Source organism: Maniola hyperantus, chromosome 7 (genome assembly GCF_902806685.2).
Source record: "Maniola hyperantus chromosome 7, iAphHyp1.2, whole genome shotgun sequence".
Lineage (NCBI taxonomy): Eukaryota > Metazoa > Arthropoda > Insecta > Lepidoptera > Nymphalidae > Maniola > Maniola hyperantus.
The window spans coordinates 8,446,622-8,470,368 of NC_048542.1; the positions used below are offsets into that span (position 1 = coordinate 8,446,622).

Below are 23,747 nucleotides of genomic sequence, written 5' to 3' on the forward strand. Positions count from 1 at the left end.
GTCCGTCCATCCGTTCGTTTGTCTGTCTGTCAACTTCTGTTAACTTATATATATACCTACTTAGTAATACAGTTTCTGTAAAAATTCTACAAAGCACAGTAACAATCCTCTTCGTTTGTAGAGGGTTGTTACTGCTTTTTAGGATATCGACTATCTCTTTTATAGGACATGACAGGACCGCTAGGCTCTTCTTACAAAAAATTACAAATTTTAAAATTAGTGTTTGTGAATATATCTCTACTTACGTACACTTTGGGTATTTTAAGTAATTATAATAATTTGGAAGCAAAGAGCGTAACTAGTGGTGAATTCGTTAATTTATAAGTTTTATAATTTTTCATTTTCGCTACCTCGGTATAGTAGGTAGTACCTACTAGGTAAGTAATGCCATGCCCTGATAAACAAATAGATAAATGGCGTAGACAGATAAAGAAAGAAAGAAAGAAAAACGTTTATTTCTTAAATTGTGCCACACATTACATTTTATATCTAAACTAAGAGTTAGTTATTCTTCCTCCAGTTGAGCATTATGTCAACAAGCCTCAAGCAGAAGAAGCGCCGAGACGAACTGTCATAATATGACGTGTAGAATAGAATAGAAATACATTTATTGATTGATCCAACACACGATAAACACAACACACGTGTGGCACAAGCATAACCCGAAAAAAGGTTCCAGCTCAGTATTAATGCTGCATATCCATGCTAATCCATACTAATATTATAAATGCGAAAGTGTGACTGTCTGTCTGTCTGTCTGCTAGCTTTTCACGGCGTAATAGTTTAACCGATTTTGATGAAATTTGGTGTCTTAGCTTACATCCCGGGGAAGGGTATAGACTACTTTTTATCCCGGAAAAATCAGAGTTCCCATGGGATTTTTAAAAACCTAAATCCACGCGGATGAAGTCGCGGGCATCATCTAGTATTATATTTAATGTGAAAGTGTGTACGTCTGTCTGTCTGCTAGCTTTTTACGGCCCAACAGTTTAACCGATTTTGATGAAATTTGGTACCTACAGAGTTAGCTTACATCCCAGGGAAGGACAGAGAGTACTTTTTATCCCGCAAAATAAAAAGTACCGACGGGATTTTAATTAACCTAATCCACGCGGATGAAGTCACGGGCATCCTCTAGTGTATAATATGTAATATTAAGTATAATTAATGAGCATGAATTTAAATAGAAAAAATTGTGTTTGTCCTGTAGCCACCGCCTCATACGTACCTCAGAAAGTGGTTAGCATGTTCGACTGCGGATGACAAGTTCGATTCTGGAGTCAGTATCACAAAATAGGTATTGGATTTTTCTGTAAGAAATTCTCAGTAAGTTAGAAATGTGGCGGTGTTACACCTGGATGTACCTTGGAAAGCTATGTGCTCTCCAAGGTACGTGGCTGAAGGTGAACTCTAGTCGTGTCGGATTTACGTCCTATAGGAGTATTGTGAGAGAATAGAGAGTGCACCCGTGTTTTTGCATACACGCTGTGCACTACAAATATGTATCTCCCGCGCAGATGGCTATAATATGCTCTATGGAGAATGCCTGCCGTGGCTGAAGAGCCATTACGCACAGTCGACTAGTCGCCTGGCAACTCAGTCGACGGCGACTGTTAGAATCTGCCTAATTTATATGCGCACGGAGTCGCGGCAACTACGTGCGCATAGGTACAGCTACAGCAACTTCCATATAAATCACAGATACTGTCGACTGAGTTGCCGGGCAACTATCGGCCATGTGTAATGGCTCTATTGGTAAGGAGGACATTATTATTTCCTCAAATATAAGGGACTAGCTGATGCCCGCGACTTCATCCGCGTGGATTTAAGTTTTTAAAAATCCCGTGGTAAATCCTTGATTTTCCGGGATCAAAAGTAGCCTATGTCACTCTCCAGGTCTCTAATTACACCCATGCAAAAAATCACGGCAATCCGTTGCTTCGTTGCAACGTGATTGAAGAACAAACCAACAAACAAACACACTTTCGCATTTATAATAAGGGTAGTAATGATATGAAACCAATGACATTCTAATAAGCATGCTTAGAATGTCATTGTATGAAACCATCCATGCATCATTTGTGCCCTTACCTATGCATCTATACCTACCTACCTACAAAAGAGTTTTATTGTGACAAAATGGTTTTCCCATCTTATGACAGCATAATCTAAGTAAGGTCGTAGACCGCTACAATAATTATTGTTCTTTGGTATTTTATAGGTGAACTAGCTGACCCGGCGAACTTCGTACCGCACAGTCGATTATTTTTCAGGCAATTTTTTAAATTTTTCTCTCCGTAAGAGCCATCCTCGTACTTCAAGGGATATTATAAAAAAGAATTAGCGAAATCGGTTCAGCTGTTCTCGAGATTTGCGATCAGCAACACATTAAGCGATTCGATCCTCCATACCATTAGTCTGTCTGTCTGTCTGCTAGCTTTTCACAGCCCATCCGTTTAACCGATTTTGATGGAATTTGGCATAGAGATAGCTTGCATCCCGGGGAAGGACATAGGCTACTTTTGATCCTGGAAAATTAAAGAGTTCTCACGGGATTTTAAAAGCCTAAATCCATGCGGACGGATCCTAAGTCGCGGGCATCATCTAGTTTTTATATACAATGGAGAAGATTAATTACCAGTTAGGTCATAGGTGGGTTCCTACCTAGATATTAATATTTTTCACCTACGTCTACTCTAGGTCTACGTAAAAAGCAGGCTTTACATATTGCCATACATTCTTCTAGCATAATATTCTAGAAAAAATCTAGGCTACATAGTTAGATATATTCAAGTAATAACAATAATATGTAAAGAGTAAAGACATACCTACCTACTAACAAGGAAAAGTCTGGTGGAAAATAACAAAAGGTGTGATCTGTATTACCTAGATACGTAGGCTGAATAACAATTCATAAGTCAATGTTGTGCGGTATTTTCGATGCGTGTTCGCTGTTATGGGTTATGTTATGACTGTCGGTATGAGTAGGTAGGTACGTAGGTATACTTACTAAAATATTACTTTTTTAGGGTTCCGTACCTCAAAAGGAAAAACGGAACCCTTATAGGATCACTTTGTTGTCTGTCTGTCTGTCTGTCAAGAAACCTACAGGGTACTTCCCGTTGACCTGGAATCATGAAATTTGGCAGGTAGGTAGATCTTATAGCTGACATTTGGAGAAAAATCTGAAAACCGTGAATTTAGGGTTAGATCACACAAAAAAATTAAATTGTGGTCATGAACTAATAATTAGTATTTTCAACTTTCGAAGTGAGTGACTATATCAAGTGGGGTATCATATGAAAGGTCTTCACCTGTACATTCTAAAACAGATTTTTGTTTATTTTTATGCATCATAGTTTTTGAATTATCGTGCAAAATGTCGAAAAAATACGACTGTAGTACGGAACCCTCATTGCGCGAGCCTGACTCGCACTTGGCCGGTTTTTTGTTATATCGCCCTTGTATTGGCTATTACTTACTATTTATCGATGATAAGTTAAAGAATCTTCATATACATACCTGTATCTTTAGGTAATTTTTCAATCTTATTTTCCTAAGTATTTATAGTACCTACTTATTTAGTTTCTAATAATATTACTTAGTCCTAATATTATAAGGAACTAAATTCCAAATAGATTAATTATATGTGTAGTGATAGTCCGCGACAGGTTGAGATAGCAATCGGGTTATGAGGCGGGAGGACACCGTGCACACCCCCACGTCATCACAGCATTCGCCCGCACCGGGCTAGCGCGGGGGCTGTATGGGTTTGCGGGGCGTTCCCACCCCGATTGCCAACTTGAACTGTCGTGTACTATACATAGGAAGAAGCATAATGCCATCAATATAAGAGACCACAAGTTGGTAGTAAAGTGTTTATAAATAACATAATAGATATCTAATGCCAAGGTTCTTGAGGTAGGTAACTGATATTGTAATCTGAACCAGGTTTGAGGTTATCAAATCGACTGCACACTGCACAGTGCACTGCACACATTTACCTACTTAGATAACACGTAATATTATAAAAACCTACGTAATTTAGGTTGAGGATTTCCAAATTTGTGCAGATTATACCCACAAATCCATACAGATATTATAAAATACGAAAGTGTACCTGTCTGTCTGTCTGCTAATTTTTCACGGATCATCTGTTTATTAAAAATACAGTGATAACTTGCATTTCACAAACTGTGACAGGCCACTTGTTATCCCGGAAAATCAAAGAGTTTCCACGGGATACTTATTTAAAAAATCATTAATCCACGCCGACGAAGTCGCAGGAATCATCTAGTAGGTACCTATTCCATAAAGTAGGTACTTTAAGATATTGGACTGGTAAAAATTATTCTATACAACGATTATACGCATCATCGCGATCAATTGACTAATTGACAGTTTCTGGGGATTTCCGAAGTGAACCTCCACAGAATCGTTTTCCTCAATCATTATTATGCAGAAAAATCTATTATTAAGAAACAGGGAATTGTGCGTCCAAATAATATTGTACTACTCTTTCATGTACTTACTTAAGTACTTAGCACTTTTTAAATAACATTTACATATCAAAAATTACGGAACCCAGCCTTCGCCTTCTCCCTAAGTATTCGAAAAAATTAGGCCAACTATGCTAATAAATAAAATTGAGGTGTATGTCTGTAATTTCGAAGAACTACGTCATATTAAGCTCATATTATGGTTATTTGAACTGAATCACATGTTTAAAAAAAAACTGTCTGTCTGTATGAACGGGCATATTCGGAACGGCTGAACTTACTTAGACGGGACTTTCACAGACAAGTAAGGAGGAGAGGATCAAGGAGTAACATATACTTAGGCTACTTTTTTAACCGACTTTCAAAAAAGGAGATTTATTTTTTCTACCGATGTAGGTACACCGAAATCTTCGAGATTTCTGAACCGATTTTATTAATCGATAGAGAAACTTTTTGACATTGTCTCATGTCCCATAAAAAATTTGGAATCTAACTCCTCAATCCTGATGCTGCATGGGACCTGACCACCAAGACTGATGTGATTAAGAAACTGTCGGTTATAAATTGATATTGGAGATACCTACCAAGTAAAGACTTTATCGTTGATACCAACACCTCAATACTGATGCTGTAGGGATATGCATTTCTAAATTGTGGTGATCCCACGGGATTTTGAAAGACTCAGAAATTTGGTACAGAGATACCTTGCATCCCGGGAACGGGTTACTACGGACAGGCTACTTTTTGTCCTGGAAAATCAAACTTTCCTACGGGATTTTAAAAACCTAAATCCACTGAAGTGAAGCCGTGAACATCATCTAGTTATTAATAAAATTATTATTGCATAGTGCGAACCATATTTTCTTAACATTGACTTCGGTCATTTTCACCTATTTCCTTATTATAGTCACCTGCCTCGTTGTAAACATAATTACAAGTATGAATCAGTAAAATGAGATTAAGCAAATGTAGAGATAATTATAACTAATTTTTACGGTTCCGTATCTTAAATGGAAAAAGAACCCTTACATCACTCTTGTTCTCATCACTTTGTTGTCTGTCCGTCTGTCTGTCATGTCTGTCAAGAAAACCTATAGGGTAGGTACTTCTCGTTGACCTAGAATCTTGAAATTTGGCAGGTAGGTAATTCTTATACCACAAGTAAAGGAAAATATCCGAAAACCGTGAATTTGTGGTTACATCACAAAAAAATTAAAATGTGTTCATGAACAAATATTAGTATTTTCAACTTTTAAAGTAAGATGCGCCAATTAATGGGGTATCATATGAAAGGGCCTGTAGATTCTAAAACAGATTTTTATTTATGTTTACGCATAATAATTTTCTATTTATCGTGCAAAATGTCGAAAAAATACGACTGTAGTACGGAACCTGTGCTGTGTGCGCGAGTCTGACTCGCACTTGGCTGGTTTTTAAAATCCGCTTTTGGATGAAATGGGCATTGACTTGACTCCGTTAAGATTTTCCTTAACAGTTTCCTTTCTACACGACACATCAACACACTTTTGTGAAACACAATAGGTACCACCTATCCGTATGTATTATCTATGGTGAAACAAAAGATAAAATGTAGATGCTTTGTAGCTCCAGTTCGATCACTTTTGATCGACTTCAAAAATGAAGTTATTTATGATTTGCACTTGACCGATTCTATACTCAAAGACCACAGTCTTTGAGTATAGAATCAGTCAAGTGCGAGACGGACTTAAACGTGCAGGGCAGGCACGTGAAGGGTTCCGACTTCCGTACCATCATACAAGAATTAACACTTTTTGATTTTCTTTGTGATGTAACCAAATTCTTTACGGTTTTTGGATTTTCCCCTTTATTTGTGCTATAAGACATTGTTACTTGCCAAAATTCATGATTCTAGGTCAACGGGAAGTATAGTCCGCGACAGGTTTTGATGGCAATCGGGGTATGAGGTGGGGGGATACCCTGCACACCCGCATGTCACCTGCGTTTGCCCGTACCAGGTTAGCGCGGGGGTTGTGCGGTTGTGCGGGACGTTCCCTCCCAGATTGTCATCTCTAAATTGAGATAAGATAAATATAAGAAATGTCTTGGTCTTGATAGGCGGACAGCCAGACAACGAAGTGATCCTTTATGCGTTTCTTTTTTCTCTGCAGGAGATAAGTACCTACGGCACACTAAAAAGGATACAACATTGTACGCGACAGGTCGAGATGGCAATCGTAGTATGAAGCGGGGGGACGCACAAGCGCAGGGGCTGTGCGGGTATGCAGGGTGTTCCCTTCCCCATTGCCATCTCGTTCTGTCGCGGACTAGGTATAGGTATATTCTGAAGATCTAGGAGCTATATTTAGAGATTTCATATAGGCATGGTATTATTCTGTTTATGTATAGGGATCATAATATTATTACTCATTTAAATGTAAGTACGTACTTATATCATTAATTTGAATTGTATCCTACGTTTTTATAATAAAATTTGAATGAACCTAGACCTGATCTATACTAAAACCTCTTCCTTAAAAGAGTCTCATATTCGAACCACCACCGTCGGGAATACCTACCCATACGTATAGTATTTCTTCAAGTTCATTCAGAAAATAATAATGCCCTAAATATACACGTAGGTACAAGCTATATAAGGTGGTTAATATGAGTTTCCTGGCAGTATACTTTTAGTTGCAAGATGAAAACGTTGTTCTACGTATCGCTACTGGTGGTGGCGACTTGCGCGCACAGCCACAACCACAATCACCATCATGATCATGATCACAACCATGATCATAATCATCACAACCACAACCATGGAGGAGCAGGTCAGTTAAATTGGTTGTATTATTAAGTATTATTATGTTTACATTTGTCATTGAAAGTGATTTTAAAAATACATAACCTACGATAGCGGTACCTATAGGTAACGATATTATGTTCATAATCCAAAATGCCGCCGGTCCATCGCGATTGGCCTAGGCAGTCCTTCGGAATGACAAGGCGTGTGCGCTTAGTTAAAAGTCAAAATTTCGGCTTCTGCCTAACATATTTTTGGTAGGTGTATATCCTAGGAGTGTCTGAATCCTATTTTGAAAGCCGAAACTAATTTTTACCAATAATTCGGCTAGAGATTAAATATGTTGTGAAACTCAAACAAGGAAAATAAACATACTACCTACTTATTAATTATAATTCTTAATCTCAAAATAGCATTTGAAATTATTGCATCTTCCAGTTTCTCGGATTTACGACGGTAATTAGGTACCTACTTAGGTATAATTTATGAATATACAAATATTATAATTCTGGAATGATAGAGGACAAAACTGCCCCCCGATTGTGTAAGAATAACCATTTCATGGCTATCGCAATCGTCAAGAAATTCTGCCCTTTGATTGGTTGATTCGCTGTTTACATTTTTTCACAGCCAATCAAAGGGCAGAATTTCTTGACGATTGCGATAGCCATGAAATGGTTATTCTTACACAATTGGGGGGCTGAATCGGTAAAATTGAGTTGCAGTTTTGGACTACAAATTCAGGCATTGGCCACTGTTACCTACAATGGAAAAAATCGTTAGGCAGAAACCGATACTGGTTTGGGTTTTGACTAAGCGCTCATTTGTTGCTGAGAATTGTCTAGCTAGGCCAATAGCTATGCGCCGTCACTTGAACACCGTCACACAAGAAAAGCTTGATAAAGTGGATAAAATATGCACCCGGTAATATGTATTACTAGCTGATGCCCGCGACTTCGTACGCGTGGAATTAGGTTTTTAAAAATACCGTGGGAAATCTCTGATTTTCCGGGATAAAAAGTAGCCTATGTCACTCTCCACGTCTATATATACCCATGCAAAACGTCACGTCAATCCGTTGCACTGTTGCGACATGATTGAAGGACAAACCAACAAACCAACTAACAAACACACTTTCGCATTTATAGTAAGAGTACTGATTGTTTTTGTTTTAATCTATAAAACGATATCTACTTATGAATTATAAACAAAAACAATCAGCAGGAGTTGCGGATATTCCAAGGTGAATGTCGCAATTAGTGATAGTGTGCTTTGTACACAACTTACATTACAACAAATATCTATCTATCCTACTGATAAAAGGATTACAGTAAAACAACCTGACTTTTCGTTGTGACCATTTGGCGGGCATTTCCCAGCATTCCTGCTGGAAAGCATTATTTATTTATTAGTACCTAGAAGATACCTAGGTAATAATTATTGGTACCTAATTGTGGGAAAAATTTTACATTTCATATTTTTGACAGATATATGTATACATAATAGGTAAATATATTAGGTAATTGCCTATATATTATTATGATTGTATCAGGATTTTAAAACAAACAAGAGTGAGTTACCAATAATTTCGTTCTTGAAAAAAACAGAATCTCAGCAGCCTGTCGTAGTTTCGCCCTCTGGAGAATTCCGCGGAAGCTACAACACAACACGACGAGGTCGTCAGTTCGAATCCTACCGGGGAATATATTACGCGGAACCACCGGTGGGAGAACTAAGATTCCAGGTGAGAAAAAAAATCAAACTAAGTGGTATTTGTTCTTTTGTGCAAGAACAATTTACAATTGTCTAAAACAACCTTTATTTTTAAAATCTTAAATATCTTGATATTATGTAAGAAATTTCTATATTATGGAATATTAAAAATATGCAAGCACACATACATAAGCGTCGAATGAGACAATATCCTACCTAACTAATTATGGTGGCAGCCTTGATTGAATCAAGTTGAACCTGATTCAACTTTTCAGTCAGGGCTAACAACAAAATTAGGTCATTACACTTTTGCGCCATTTTCTCCACCATTGATGTAAGCTCTATACTCTCCACAGTCTCTCTCATTAGTCTAGAGACCCTATTGAATAAAGTAGTTTTTGAGATTAGCACGAACTTAGCGCGGCGCGGCAGGGGACTTTAATTTTACAACATTAGATACATTATGTGTTGATATGCAAATTGCAACTGCGTTGCTGCCAAATTGTAAAATTTATATAGCGACGTATTAAAAATATTGAAATTGTTAATCAAACAGCCGCCCAAACTAATCCTCGAGTATAAAACCCCGGTTGACGCAAGCGAAGATGGCCCAGCCTGCCCACTGTTGGTCGGTTCCGATTACTTCATTGATGAGAACTGCCTCACTATCAATGTCTATACGCCACTTAAAAAGGACAGGTAAGAATATGACTTGTTTTTCTTGTAAAATTAACTTTTTTTCTGAGAGCATAGGGGAAACGTGATTAAAAATTCCTGCGGTGCCCTATAATTACAATTTTTTTACAATGACTAAGTATTTTACTATACAAATAGCTGCCTATGATGTAGACATACGCTAAGAAAGAATTTTTTTAAATTCAACCCCTAAGGAGGTAAAATAGGGGGTTGAAATTTGTGTAGTCACGGGCATAAGCTATAGTTAATAATGTCTATGTCCTATTATATGAGCCTAGTTATCTAAAAAAAAGATTTTTCCTCTTCATCTACCGATATCAGCTGTTGGAGTCAGGAAAAAGAACTCGACGAAGTAGAGGAAGGAGATGTCTGTTCATCGGTAATGACTGGTGAACAAATATATTGCTAAATCATCCACTGCGCAGGTGCATGCCAACTGTACCTTGCTTTTTCATTCATTCAGTAACAAATTTTCACCGCTCAATTTTCATTATTCTAGGTCTAAACCGTTACCAGTAATTTTCTTCATTCACCCGGGAGGATTTTATTCTATGACGGGACGCAGTGACTTATTTGGCGGACAATATCTTCTGGACCGTGACGTAGTATTGGTCACCATCAACTATCGAATAGGCTCTCTAGGTAAATTCTTTCATAAAATATTTATAAGTATAGGAACTTACTTAATATCATGTGCATTATCATAATTAAACCAAAATTATCAAGGTAATATCACTGGGTAATAGTTTTTCTTCTAATAAAAATTACGTTTGTTCCGTACAACGTAGACATGTCCGTATTGGAAATAGAATTCGAGTTTGAATTTTGCTCTAGTCTTTCAAGGTTGATATCCCAAATAAAATCTTTATATTTTACATATTAGTGCTGATTTGGTTATACTCAATCTTTAACCCTTTTCCGCTGGGAAGATTCTAGGACAAATATTTAGAGTACCTACCAAGTCAATTTAGGTTTGAAATTGCGCACAACTGATTTAGCAAAATCTACTGTCTAAAACCAATATTTCCCTAGGTTTCCTAAGCACTGGTGATGAGTTGGCTCCGGGTAACAACGGATATAAAGATCAAGTGGCAGCTCTTAAATGGGTACAACGAAACATCGCCGCGTTTGGTGGAGATCCTAATAGTGTTACTATAGCAGGTTGCAGCGCTGGATCCATAAGTGTCATGCTGCATATGATTTCACCTATGTCTAAAGGTACAGCGCTTTCGATTCATATTCAATTTATTTTGATTTCACAACTCAAAAGATCTTTTACCTATTTGTATTAAATAATTTCGGACACCCAAATTGTTCTTTTTAGAATAGTACACTGCACGAGTTTGCGCTCTACATTTGTTCTTATTTACAGGTTTGTTCCACCGAGGAATTTCCATGAGCGGATCTCCTGTGTATAAGGGTCCCACTCCAGACAATCTCTATCATTTGGCAGTGAGACAGGCTGAAATATTAAACTGCCCCACAAACAACTCGAAAGTCATCATTGATTGCCTTAAAACCAAACCATGGAGAGACATCGGATCCTCTTTACCAGGATTCTACGTAAGAAATTTTCTTAACCAAATAGCTTTTTACATAGCTGCAACAGCAATTAAAACTTCTCATAATGATTTATAGGAATTTGGCTTCGACCCCGTCGGGATTTGGATGCCGATCATTGAGAAAGATTTCGGCCAGGAAAGGTTTTTGCCCATTGATCCAATAGACGCAATTCGTGAAGGAAAGATGCACGCCGTACCACATATCATCAGTCAGACAGAAGATGAGTTCTTCTGGTTTGCATTTGGTAAGAAACTAGTATTTTTTGTTATTTCTAATATGAACATTATTTCACAGAAAAGCCTACGGCATTTCTGTTTGTGGAAATTTTGTAGTAAAATCCTCAATATACTTACTTAACAGTTGTGTATTTACTTTAATGGTAAAATTAAACTTTACAGCGGTTTTGAAAAACAAAACGCTCAGTGATCAAATGAATGCTGAATGGGAAAGAATAGCTCCAATATCTTTCATGATGGATCGAAGAAACGCCACTTATGCAGCACGTAGACTACGCACCGCATATCTGCATGACAAACCTTTAAAGAATGATGCAGAGAGTGCTAAAAATCTTGGGTTATTATACCAAGACTCCATCGAGAGCTTCCCTGTTCACAGGTAACAGTTTATTGTGCTGTGTTGAAAATACAATTTGATTAATAATTTAAATAAATATACCTATAGTAGGTACGCGACAGGTCGAAATGGCAATCGGGGTGGGGACGCCCCGCACACACGCATAGCCCCCGTGCTAACCCGATGCGAGATAGGGCGGGTGACGTACGGGTGTGTGGGCTGTCCCCTCACGTCATACCCCGATTGCCATCTCGACCTGTCGCGTACTTATAAGTGTATCCACATAAAACCAATCAGCAGGGTTATACAGGGGAGACTTAATGTTCCGCTGTTTCTTAGGATATAAAATATATAGTGTTAATTTATATAACAAAAAATACCTGTTGTTTATTATTTTTACTACATCAACATAAATCATAATAATGTGTAATCTTTATTCCAATGCATAACAGGATGGCAAACCTTATGTGCCGCCACTCTCCACATCCTGTATGGTACTACAAATTCAGTTATGTCGGCAACCATAGCTTTTACGAAGATCCTGTCACCACGAAGCCAGTTGGTAAGCTCTATTCTTATAAAAATCTTAGACCATTAAGGATAAAATATAAAGCACTCAAGTAAACGTCTTATATTATGGAAAAACCGATTAGTTGTAAAATTCCAAAAGAGTTTTGTTAAAATCTGAAACGAAACAATATGGCCGGGCTATGTATTTAACATGAAATAAGTAATGCTTCATTGAAATATTACTTGAATTGAAATTACTTTAAGTTTCCAAATATTCAAATATGTATTCATCTAAGGTATACCTACTTATAAGAGGAATTAAAGGACTTTGTATGGAGTATGTATGTAATAAGGTTTACCAATTTTTTTGCCATAAACTTGGTAGAAATATTAATCTAAGTATCTGATAGCTTCTATAAAACTTCATTCTTAGTTTATTTACTGCATAATATTATTATTATTGTTCTAGCGGCGGCTCATCACGATGACCTGGTTTATTTGTTCCCCTTGAGCTTCCAGTTCCCTGGCATCTCCACCGAGGGTCTCGACTCAGTTCTTGTGGAGAGGATGACAGGCATCTGGTACAACTTCGCTAGACACGGGTAATTGATCATTCTTTTAACCTAATGTGGCATCATTATTATAAGAGCTTTGCATGCGAGTAATAAAAATACACTGTTTATCTAAATATATAAAAGGGAAAGGTGACTGATTGACTGACTGACTGACTGACTGACCTATCAACGCACAGCTCAAACTACTGGATGGATCGGGCTAAAATTTGGCATGCAGATAGCTATTATGACATAGGCATCCGCTAAGAAAATTGTACTGAATTTCATTCATCCTCCTCTAGGGGGATTAAAATTTGGAATACTTACCAAAATTTATACTGAACTACATCTGTGTTTACACCATTGAGTTTGTATATAAAGCATTATACATCTTTTCGAAAAAGGAATACGCATTTATTATGCAGTTATGATTATACGAAAACCGACGAGGCCGTATGAGCTTGATGCCTTTGCTTTTCCGACAAAAAAATATTAGTCTAGGAATATGCCGCGTTTTTGTTTTCTTCAAATACATAAACGTTTAGCTGTTTATTTTAATTTATTTTATAAATAAGTTAATGTTCTAAAAATACATTTAATAAATGCTTATCTCATATTATTAGTGAGTTAAATTTTTCGCAAATGGTACGAAAAGTAGAGTATTTTCCTCGGTGATAAAGCTGTCTTACAGCCGTACTCAGAGTCGCTTAATCGTTACTTAAGATTGAGTTAAACGAGATAGATCAAAAGGAGGCTCAAAAGAACCAAGCCGTTCGAATTAGTGTTAAAAAGTACATAAGTGCAGCGTTTGTGTAATAGTGCTTGTGCTACTTTATTTTTCTAGGTCACAAGAACATAGTGAACTGTAAGTACGTGTTAGAACAAACTAAGGACAGTTATTGGACTGTAAATTAGATTTAAAAATTAATCATAAGTAGAAGTTTAAGCTAGAATAATATTACTTATTAGCCCATAGGCTAGATGGTAGTAGCAATAAAGCTACCATTTTATAATAGTGCTTTATGGTGGAAAAAAAAAAAAAACGAGATAGAGCTATATCTCTCACATAAATCTGTCTCGTTTTAACTCAATCTTAATTAACGATTAGCGACTCTCAGTGCGGTGGTTAGTCTTGGGTGAACTTAAATCGTCACCCGCGGCAGAAGACACTGCTTTATCCCCTTGGTCAATAATCTACTATTTTCTTTGTAACAAGTTTTGTATAATTTCAGGAATCCGAATCCCCGTGGGGATCCCAGTGGGGATATTCCCGAATTGGAAGGCCTGAACTGGCCAGCAATGAAGCCCGACGACCGCAAGTACTTGCGTATCGGCGACGACCTATCCATACACAAGAACATGAAGGAGGAAAGAATCCAGCTCTGGGAAGAACTGTACCCGATCGAATATTAAATAGTTTTGTTTACATAAAATGGGACATTTTTTTTAGCTTGTAAGATATTTGTATTTCTCGTGTGTTAATTTTATTAATTATTTAAAAGATCTGACTGTAAAGCATCCTGGTATTGTTTATAATGTAATAAATAAAAGATTTTATTAAAATTATAATTCGTTTTCTTTAATTAGCTTTTTATTTTGTTATAGTTTATTTATTTAATTTTTTTGTAGGTACTTAGGTATACTTATTAGGTACTATTAATTGATAGTGTCCGTTTTGTTCATTAAGTACTTTAGAATTTATTAAGTACCTACAGAAACTTCAATCTTAGAGCTGTGCTGCAGCGCCCGGAGCGCTTGCATTACTTGCACCACCCCTGGCCTGGCATTGTACGCAAAACATAAAACATTAGACGTAGGTATGTCAATATCACCAATGAAATAATTGTTTGTTGAATTCCTACCTACTTAAATTATTTTCCTTATAGTTTAAGTTAGTAGGTAGGTATGGTAGGTATGACGTGTTCTTATAAGTTATATTATTTTCTTTAGGTACCTACGTTGGCGTGTCCTGCGCCTGGTTAGTACCAAAGAGTATGTACAATCATACTCACTAGTTAGTACAGAGCAACCTGCAAGATGGGACGGTGGTTATTCGTGTGTGTTGTTGTTTGTTCTTATGCGTTTGGTCACACGTACACAGATTATAATAACCTTGGAGGTTCAGTAGGTAAGTTACCTTGACCCATACTCTGATAATTGTTAATTCGGTGGAATTCTAACGTTGTCATTTTTATACATCAGGAGAGTTATTTGTATGAAAAACAGGATGACTACCACCTGGAGTTCGATTTTACCACAAATTATTTAATTCGACGGAATTAAATTCTGTCTGATCTGTTTTGATTGAAGGTTTTTCAAAAAATTCTTTGACAAAAATCTTATCCATTACGAACACAACAAAATAAAAAACCGGCCAAGTGAGAGTCAGGCTCGCGCAACGAGGGTTCCGTACTACAGTCGTATTTTTTCGACATTTTGCACGATAATTCAAAAACTATGATGTTTGAACAAAATAAAAATCTGTTTTAGAATGCACAGATGAAGACCTTTCATATGACAACCCACTTGATATAGTTATCTTACTTCGAAAATAATAGCCTAATTATTAGTTCATGACCACAATTTAATTTTTTTATGTGATGTAACCACAAATTCACGGTTTTCAAATTTTTCCCCGAATGTCTGCTATAAAACCTACCTACCTGTCAAATTTCATGATTCTAGGATAACGGCAAGTACCCTGTAGGTTTCTTGACAGACAGACAGACAGACAACAAAGTGATCCTATAAGATTCTGTTTTTCCTTTTGAGGTACGGAACCCTAACAACCGGCCAAGTGCGAGCTTTTTATGTGTGCTATAAGACCTACGTACCTGCCAAATTTCATGATTCCAGGTCAATGGGAAGTACCCTGTAGGTTTCTTGACAGACACGACAAGAACACTATCAAATTTAGCGTTATTGTTAAATACAATCCAATACCAATAACCATATTTGCCTCATTTTGTAATTTTAGTGATCTAGTATTTTTTTCAAACCTGTAATGCGTAAAAATATAGCGTGCAAAACTCGGGTCAATGCCCCGCCTACGACGCGGCATTGACTCCGAGTGGCCTACTTCGCCGGAACGTTCGTTGACCTCTAGCGTCAGTCAGATGTTTTATTTGCAATATATCGTGAAATTTTACAAGATTTTTCAATAATTTTTTTCGTAATTTTTTTGTGGTCTCATATCACTGACCATCAATCAGTACTATCAACTCCAACTGTCTTCGTTTTTGCCAGCTTTCTGGTTAGGGTGTAACCAGAAAGTCATCAGTATATTTACCTACGTACAAGATTAAAATTTATGTACACTGTGGGAAATGTTTTATCTCTAGTAAATACAGAATTCCACCGAATTAAAAATCAGAGGTTGTACTTATGATAATACGGAAAGCTGAGTCGGCCTAAAAGTAATAATAACGGATACCGGAGGCTTAGTAATAGGGCACTGTTGGCACCCTTCGGGTACGGATACCTAAAAAGTAACCAGTACTTAATCGGCAGTAAATGATTTAAATATTCATAGGTCGGTATAGGTACTTAACTATGTTATTTTTTTATGACCAATAAAATATTCCCAATAGAGCCTCAACAGCCAGTGGTAGTGTCACTCTCTGGAGAATTTCGCGGAGGATACAATGTGACGCGGCGCGGGCGCAGGTTCGAGACCTACCGCGGCATACGTTACGCGGAGCCACCTGTGGGCAACTTGAGGTTCCAGGTAAGATTGTACATACTTAGTATAAGTATATAATATAACAGTGTGTTTTTTTAACTGGGACAGTATGGGGAAATCCAAAACCATAGGAGATATTATAAGTACAGGGAAGCTGTCTTAGGAAACTTTAGGTCTTTTTTGTGAAAACAATTTCGCCATAGTCAATTTTTTGTGCGTGGCAAAGCGTGAGTTGTCCATAAAAATCAATGAAATTGACTAAAATTTTTTTTAAGGCCAAACGGCTCAGTTTCATGTAAGGATCATTTGTATTGTGTATTTGGAGGAGTATGTTTTGGGATTTGTGTGGTGCTGCGTGGTGGTGGTGCGTATTCCTTGCATGGTGGCTGATTTTTCCTGCACGTTTAGCAGTGGGAGGGCGGGTGGTGTATGTCGCATGCTGCATGTTGCACCATATAGATTTGATCTGTTTCAACTTTCAGCGGATTATAGCAAATTAAGCTTTTTGGTTCATTGTACCTATATCGCGAATTTCCGCTAAATAACGCCTGTTTCTATACAAAACCCATACATATACCTTTGATTTCTACACGGCATCGTACCGGAACGCTATATCGCTTGGCGGCATTGCTTTGCCGGTAGGGTGGTAACTAGCCACGGCCGCAGCCTCCCACCAGACCAGTCCTGAGAAAATTTAGAAATTATAAAATCCTATATAATATTGTAATAAAATACCGTCAGCGACAATGTGGTTTACTCTGTTGTACACAACCTTTAAACTAAACCTTGCGGAAAAGGACAGCACTAGATTTAGTAATTTAGAAGTTGCGTACAACCTCTGGTATAACAAAAGAGGCCACGATGTAGATGATATTATGTACAGTCTACACCGACTAGTAGTACGAGCATGCCATTTTCAGCCTCCAGTCTTAATCCTTAATTACGAAAGTCCCGTGGATGCGAGTGAAGATAGTCCAGCGTGCCCTCAACCCACCAAACCAGGTTACAATGTTAATGAGGACTGCCTCACAATCAATGTCTACACTCCGCTTAAAAATAACAGGTATGGCTCTGTACATATATATATACCTATCACATAATAGTAGAGCAGTTAATAAAGCTAAATAATAAAATGAAAAATCGGCCGAGTGCCAGTCAGACCTGCGCACCGAGGGTTCCGTACCTACTTTCCGTACTACAGTCTTATTTTTATTGACATTATACAATAAATCAAAAACTATTATGCGTAAAATAAATAAAAACCTGTTTTAGAATCTACAGAAAGCCCTTTCATAATACCTACCCTACTGTCCTACATGGTACAGTAATCTTACTTTGAAAGTTAAAAATATTAATTACTTAAGTATATTTTGTTCATAAACACAATATATAATTTTTTTTGTGATCTAACTACAAATTCACGGTTTTCAGATTCTTTCCTTTACTTGTGCCATAAGACCTGCCTGCCAAATTTCACGATTCTAGGTCAACGGGAACTACCCTATAGGTTTTCTTGACAGACACGGACAGACAGACAGGCAACAAAGTGATCCTATAAGAGTTCTTTTTTTCTTTTGAGGTACGGAACCCTAATAAATAAGTATTTATCAAGTTACGTTTCTCAAATTAATTGAATAATCAATTAATTATTTTTAAGATTTTTTCATGTTAGATAGGTAAATAGTTATTAGTACATTCGTAATTTAATTTCGCAGGTCCAAACCCTTGCCGGTAATTTTCTATATTCACGGAGGTGGATTTTATTCTTTATCAGGCCGAAGTGACAAAGCCGGCCCGCACTACCTTCTTGATAGAGATATCGTGCTTGTTACAATCAACTATAGACTTGGTTCGCTTGGTAACTATAATATAACTTACCTATAACGACATATAATCTGACACTTGACCAAATAAAGTGAAAGCACTTTATTTGGTCAAGTGTCAGATATCAAGTATTTTTTTGGTATGTTCTGATGGTGCTGTATAATCCACAGAGTACATTGGTATACTGTATCATCATCTCATAAGAATCAACCCATGGCCGCCGGCCGAGAGGAAAGCCGTGGAGTAGTGCTCAGTACGGCTCTCCTCTCAAAATGAGAAGGGATCGGTATAGATAGGCCATAGTCGTTAGCACAACAGACGGAAACGTAAAACTAGCCCGGAGAGAAGAAAGGCCATAGTCGTAGTGAAATAGTGATAATAAAAGGCTAACCAGCTGAGTTTGTTGTGGGCTTCTTCTCAGACCAGGCGCGTTTGGAACCCTCGTAGTAGTTTAAATTTTAAGTTAACGTAATTAATTATCCATTACATCATTATCTTACAAATTCCACACCTTTGATAATCAAAAAGTGTACAATGGTGCTCAATTTGAATAAATGCTTCGAGTTCGGGGTTCAATCTGCCACGCTGGCCCAGTGCAGATTGGCAGACTTCACATAATATCTTTGAGAACATTATACAGAACTCTCAGACATGTAAGGTGCTTCACTTGTTTTCCTACACATAACTCCGAAAGGTACAATAGAAGGCAATCTCTAACTAGGCTAAGTGCTGTGTAAAATAAAATAAAATAATTTTTCCTGAAATGTTCTGATGGATTATCTGCACTATTTATCACTTTCAGGTTTTCTTAGCACAGGTGACGAGCTGGCTCCTGGAAACAACGGCTTGAAAGATCAAGTGGCAGCACTGAAATGGGTGCAGCGTAACATTGCTGGTTTTGGTGGTGACCCCAATAGTGTCACGATTACAGGCTGCAGTGTGGGCTCTAAGAGCGTAATGCTGCACATGATTTCTCCCATGTCTAAAGGTAATCTTACATAATATACATTGATGTCGGAGCAATCTATCTACCCCCTACATACGAAAACAGATCTGATAATTTCAATTCCCAATATCGAATAGTCTGTTTGTCTGCCAGCTTTCCACGGGTACAGAAATATCTTGCAGCCCTGCGAGGAACATTAAGTACCTACTTTTTGTCCCGGAAAACCAAAGAGTTTCCATCGCAATTTTAAAAACCTAATTCCACACTAAATAGATACGAGGTCGTGGGTATCATCTATTTGGTACAGAGATAGCTTGCAGCCTGGAGATGCTACTTTTTATCCCGCAGTTTTTTTTAAAATATTATTCAAAGATCCCAAACAATTTTTAGAAACCAAAACTTAAGTAGATATGAATTCGCTGGCATCATTTAGTCGAAAATAAAACCTACATTGAGTGTACCAGTAGGTAAAGTAAGCTACTACGTTAGATACTACTTAAGTATTTTTAATTTAATAGGTCTTTTTCATCGCAGCATTTCAATGAGTGGATCACCTCTTTACGCTATGCCTTCACCAGACAATTTATACTATTTGGCAGTGAAACAAGCACGATTGCTTAACTGTTCGATCACTGATAACTCAAGAGCTATCATCGACTGTCTGAAGAGGAAGACTTGGCGTGAGCTCGGAGACTCTTTAAAAGGATTCAATGTAAGTGCGCATCAGCTCACAAATCCTCTAACCAGCATGAGTACAGACCTAATCATTGCGTTATTTTTCATATTAATTTGGATCACAGTCAAGCGCTCGTGCTATTCAAACATGGATATTTATTAAAGTTATTATTACAGGCACTGAGTAGAAATATTTCTGTTATTCATGATTATAGGATAGGCTGCTTGCACTTGACACCTTAAGGTAAGCAATGATGAGGTCTAAGTTGGAGCGCGCTTGCCTAGAAAATGCTTTTTCACAGGGGCGTTCCGTTTGTATCAGATTCAGAAACTTTAAGCAAAATCATTTTTTGTATTAAGTACTTAAGTATTTGATGATACCATGTCTTATAAAATCGTAACTTGCCTTTGCTATAGGAATTTGCCCATAACCCCATTGTAATTTGGTCGCCCGTGGTGGAGAGAGACTATGGGCAGGAGAGGTTTTTGACAATGCAACCTCTTGATGCCATCCGTGAAGGAAAGATGCACGCTGTTCCGTACATCATCAGTCAAACGACCGATGAATTTTTCTGGAAAGCCTTCAGTAAGTAAATCAAAAGCTTTGTTTATTGTGATGTTACTAAACATTGTCTTGAAGCATTGTTATACAAGGTGTAACCAGAACGCTAACAAAAACGAAGACAGGTGGTATCTACTGATGTTTACTTACCACAAAATAAACGCGAAAAAATATTCCTGTATTTTTAAAAAGTTCACAATATAAGTAGGTATTGCAAATAAAACATCTGACTGACGCTACAGTTCCACGAATGTTACGTAAATAGGTCACTCGCAATCAATGCCGCTTCGTAGGGTGGGTCATTGACTCGTGTTTTGCACGCTATGCATTGCGGGTATGAAAAATACTAAATGATTAAAACTACAAGATAAGACAAATGGTTATTGGCATTGGATTGTGTTTAGGTAGGTAGGTACTTAGTATAATAATAACCCTATATTTTTGATTGCGTTCTGGTCACACCTACACTACACCTTGTATAACATTTATAACTGCTACATAACCTTCTTTATTTGTTGTATTACACAGCTATATTAGGGAACAAGACCTGGACAGAGCAAATGAATGCAGAATGGGACAGAATAGCGCCAATAACATTCATAATGCCACGAGAAAATTCATCACGTGCGACCCAGAAACTGTTCTCAGTGTACCTTAATAACCAGCCGATTCGCAATGACACCGAGAGCGCTAAGAATCTTGGCTTGTTATTCCAAGATGGAGTCGAAAGTTTCCCAATTCACAGGTAAGGATTTTAGAAGGATGACCTGTCCAACCGAGAAACCCGGTTTTAGGTCTGGCTGGATTATTATTTTGACGATCTGACTGGCGCAGTGGTGAGGACTGTGGTCTTACTAGAGGGAGGTCCCGGGTTCGATTTCCGCCAGGGGAAATTTGGAATTTTTAAAATTATTTCTAAATTTTCTCTGGTAAGCTATGGCGGGAGGCTTCAGCCGTGGGTAGTTTCCACCCTACCGCCATACCGCCAAGGGATTTAGCGTTCCAGTATGATGCCGTGTAGAAATAGAAACCAAAGGGGCATGAGATTAATAAAAACTGCCATAATCCTTCCAGATTAGCCCGCTTCCATATTAGAGTTCATCATCACTTTTCACCAGGTGAGATTGCATTAAATGGCTATAACTTGTATCTGAATTTAAAAGAGATTTACTGAAATGGATTTTAAATGTGTTTAGGATGGCCAATCTAATGTGCCGCCACTCTCCTTACCCTGTATGGTACTACGAGTTCAACTACATCGGCACCCACAGTCACTACGAAGATCCTGTTACCAAAAAACCAGTTGGTAAGCTTCTCTATTAAAATATTAAATGATATTATTCTAGTTAAGTAACCATTTAATTGAAATGAAAAGACACATCGTGGTCATTAAACTTTTTAACATTGTACAGGAGTTGCTCACCATGACGATCTAATTTACCTGTTTTCAATGAGCGCATTCCCCGCCATCTCGACTGAGGGACGCGATGCTACTCTCGTGGACAGGATGACCGGCATCTGGTACAACTTCGCTAGATACGGGTAAACATATATTCAAACTGTCAACCTACTCGTATAAACTATTTCAGTATCCTAAGTGCCGAATTAAGTTAATCTGCCAGTAATCAGTATCATTATCAAATCATATTGTAATGCGGTTACCCCGTTACCCGTCCATAATAAATGACAGATTTCCTTAACTCCATCCATGTCACTCACGTTAGCATTCCTGTTATTATAATATGTCCTGTTTACCTACTCGAAATTGGTAATAAAAAATGAGCGACACATAGCGTGCTGATTATACTAAACATATGTTTATTAAGGACGTCATTAAAATTAAGTGTCTGATTTTTGCCATTTTTCCATACAATAAAACAGTAGGTATGTCAAAAAGTCACTTTGAAGACGTTTGAAGCGCTAATAAATATTTATTATAATAATTATTGCTCAAATATTTTAGTGACCCAAATCCACGTGGTGCAGGCAACCTCCCCGAGCTAGAGGGTCTACAGTGGCCAGCAATGAAACCTGACGACCGCAAGTATCTGCGCATAGCAGATGACCTCACAGTCCACGTTAACTTGAAGGAAGACAGAATTAAAGTTTGGGAAGAATTATACCCCATTCAGTATTAATATAAGTTTAGGTACCTACCTAGTAATTTACTGAACTGTTAAATCTACTTTATTATTAAAAGAAACTGATGAAGTAAGAAGCCTGTAATTTTGTTAATGATCGAAAAACAGATCATCAACCCTCCACAGATTGGCAGACAATTATGAATTAGAACTATGTATAAGCTAATTCGTTATAAGAGGCGTTATAGGTAGTAGGTACGTAAGCTAATTGCTATGAAGTTCTCATTCTGTTGAGACTAGATGGCACATAGATTTTACATAAACTTGTTACAGTAACTACGCGGCAGAAAATAATGTACTTATACCATATTTTAATGTAGATAACGGGTACATACCACCATTAATTTCATCTCTCGCAGAACCGCCAGTCGTGACCATGACCCGTGCAATTGGGGTGAAATATTTATTTTAGAGCCTCAATAGCTCAACCGGTATAGGAGTGGACTGAAAACCGAAAGGTCGACGGTTCAAACCCCGCCCGTTGCACTATTGTCGTACCTACTCCTAGCACAAGCTTGACGCTTAATTGGAGAGGAAAGGGGAATATGAGTCATTTAAAAAATGGCTAATATTCTTTTATAAAAAAAAAAAAAAAAAAAAATCGACAAATAAAAACATGAAATTATAATCGTTGTAAGTACCCGTTATCTACATTAAAATAATATGTCGTTAAACCACGAAATAAGCTTAAAACCATTAATAAATAATGTATGTACCTATATCGACCTTTAGAATGAGATTTCAGCTTTGTAGAGCGTTGTCTCTGTCACTCATACCTATGTGACATTTTTTCGATCTCAACGACAGAGACAACGCTCTACAAATCCGCTATCTTTTCTAAAGATCAATGTATATTATTTTCTGCTGTGTACTTTACACTTTGCAGGGAAATCTAAAATAATTAGATGACTTGATGATGAGAAATCACGTTACGTAATCACGGATTAAAGTATGTACCTACATACGTCTTAAAATTTTTCGTTTTGTAAGAATTAACAGCGAAAAGGGCGAGGAAATTGTGTTTTCT

The 23,747-nt window shown here is 37.4% G+C and overlaps 1 protein-coding gene across 1 annotated transcript; it reads left to right on the forward strand.

Moving 5' to 3' along the window:
• Nucleotides 1–7,142: 7,142 nt before the first annotated feature.
• Nucleotides 7,143–22,797, forward strand: LOC117984000 (uncharacterized). The gene is made up of 22 exons (XM_069499713.1): nucleotides 7,143–7,309; nucleotides 8,889–9,025; nucleotides 9,551–9,693; nucleotides 10,190–10,332; nucleotides 10,723–10,908; nucleotides 11,063–11,253; nucleotides 11,329–11,497; nucleotides 11,652–11,868; nucleotides 12,279–12,388; nucleotides 12,806–12,938; nucleotides 14,123–14,300; nucleotides 16,423–16,432; nucleotides 16,481–16,617; nucleotides 17,493–17,635; nucleotides 18,288–18,430; nucleotides 19,199–19,384; nucleotides 19,861–20,054; nucleotides 20,435–20,603; nucleotides 21,108–21,324; nucleotides 21,776–21,885; nucleotides 21,992–22,121; nucleotides 22,543–22,797. Exons 1-22 carry the CDS (start codon nucleotides 7,180–7,182, stop codon nucleotides 22,715–22,717), a joined length of 3,351 nt encoding a protein of 1,116 aa, XP_069355814.1. The 5' UTR covers nucleotides 7,143–7,179; the 3' UTR covers nucleotides 22,718–22,797.
• Nucleotides 22,798–23,747: the final 950 nt, after the last annotated feature.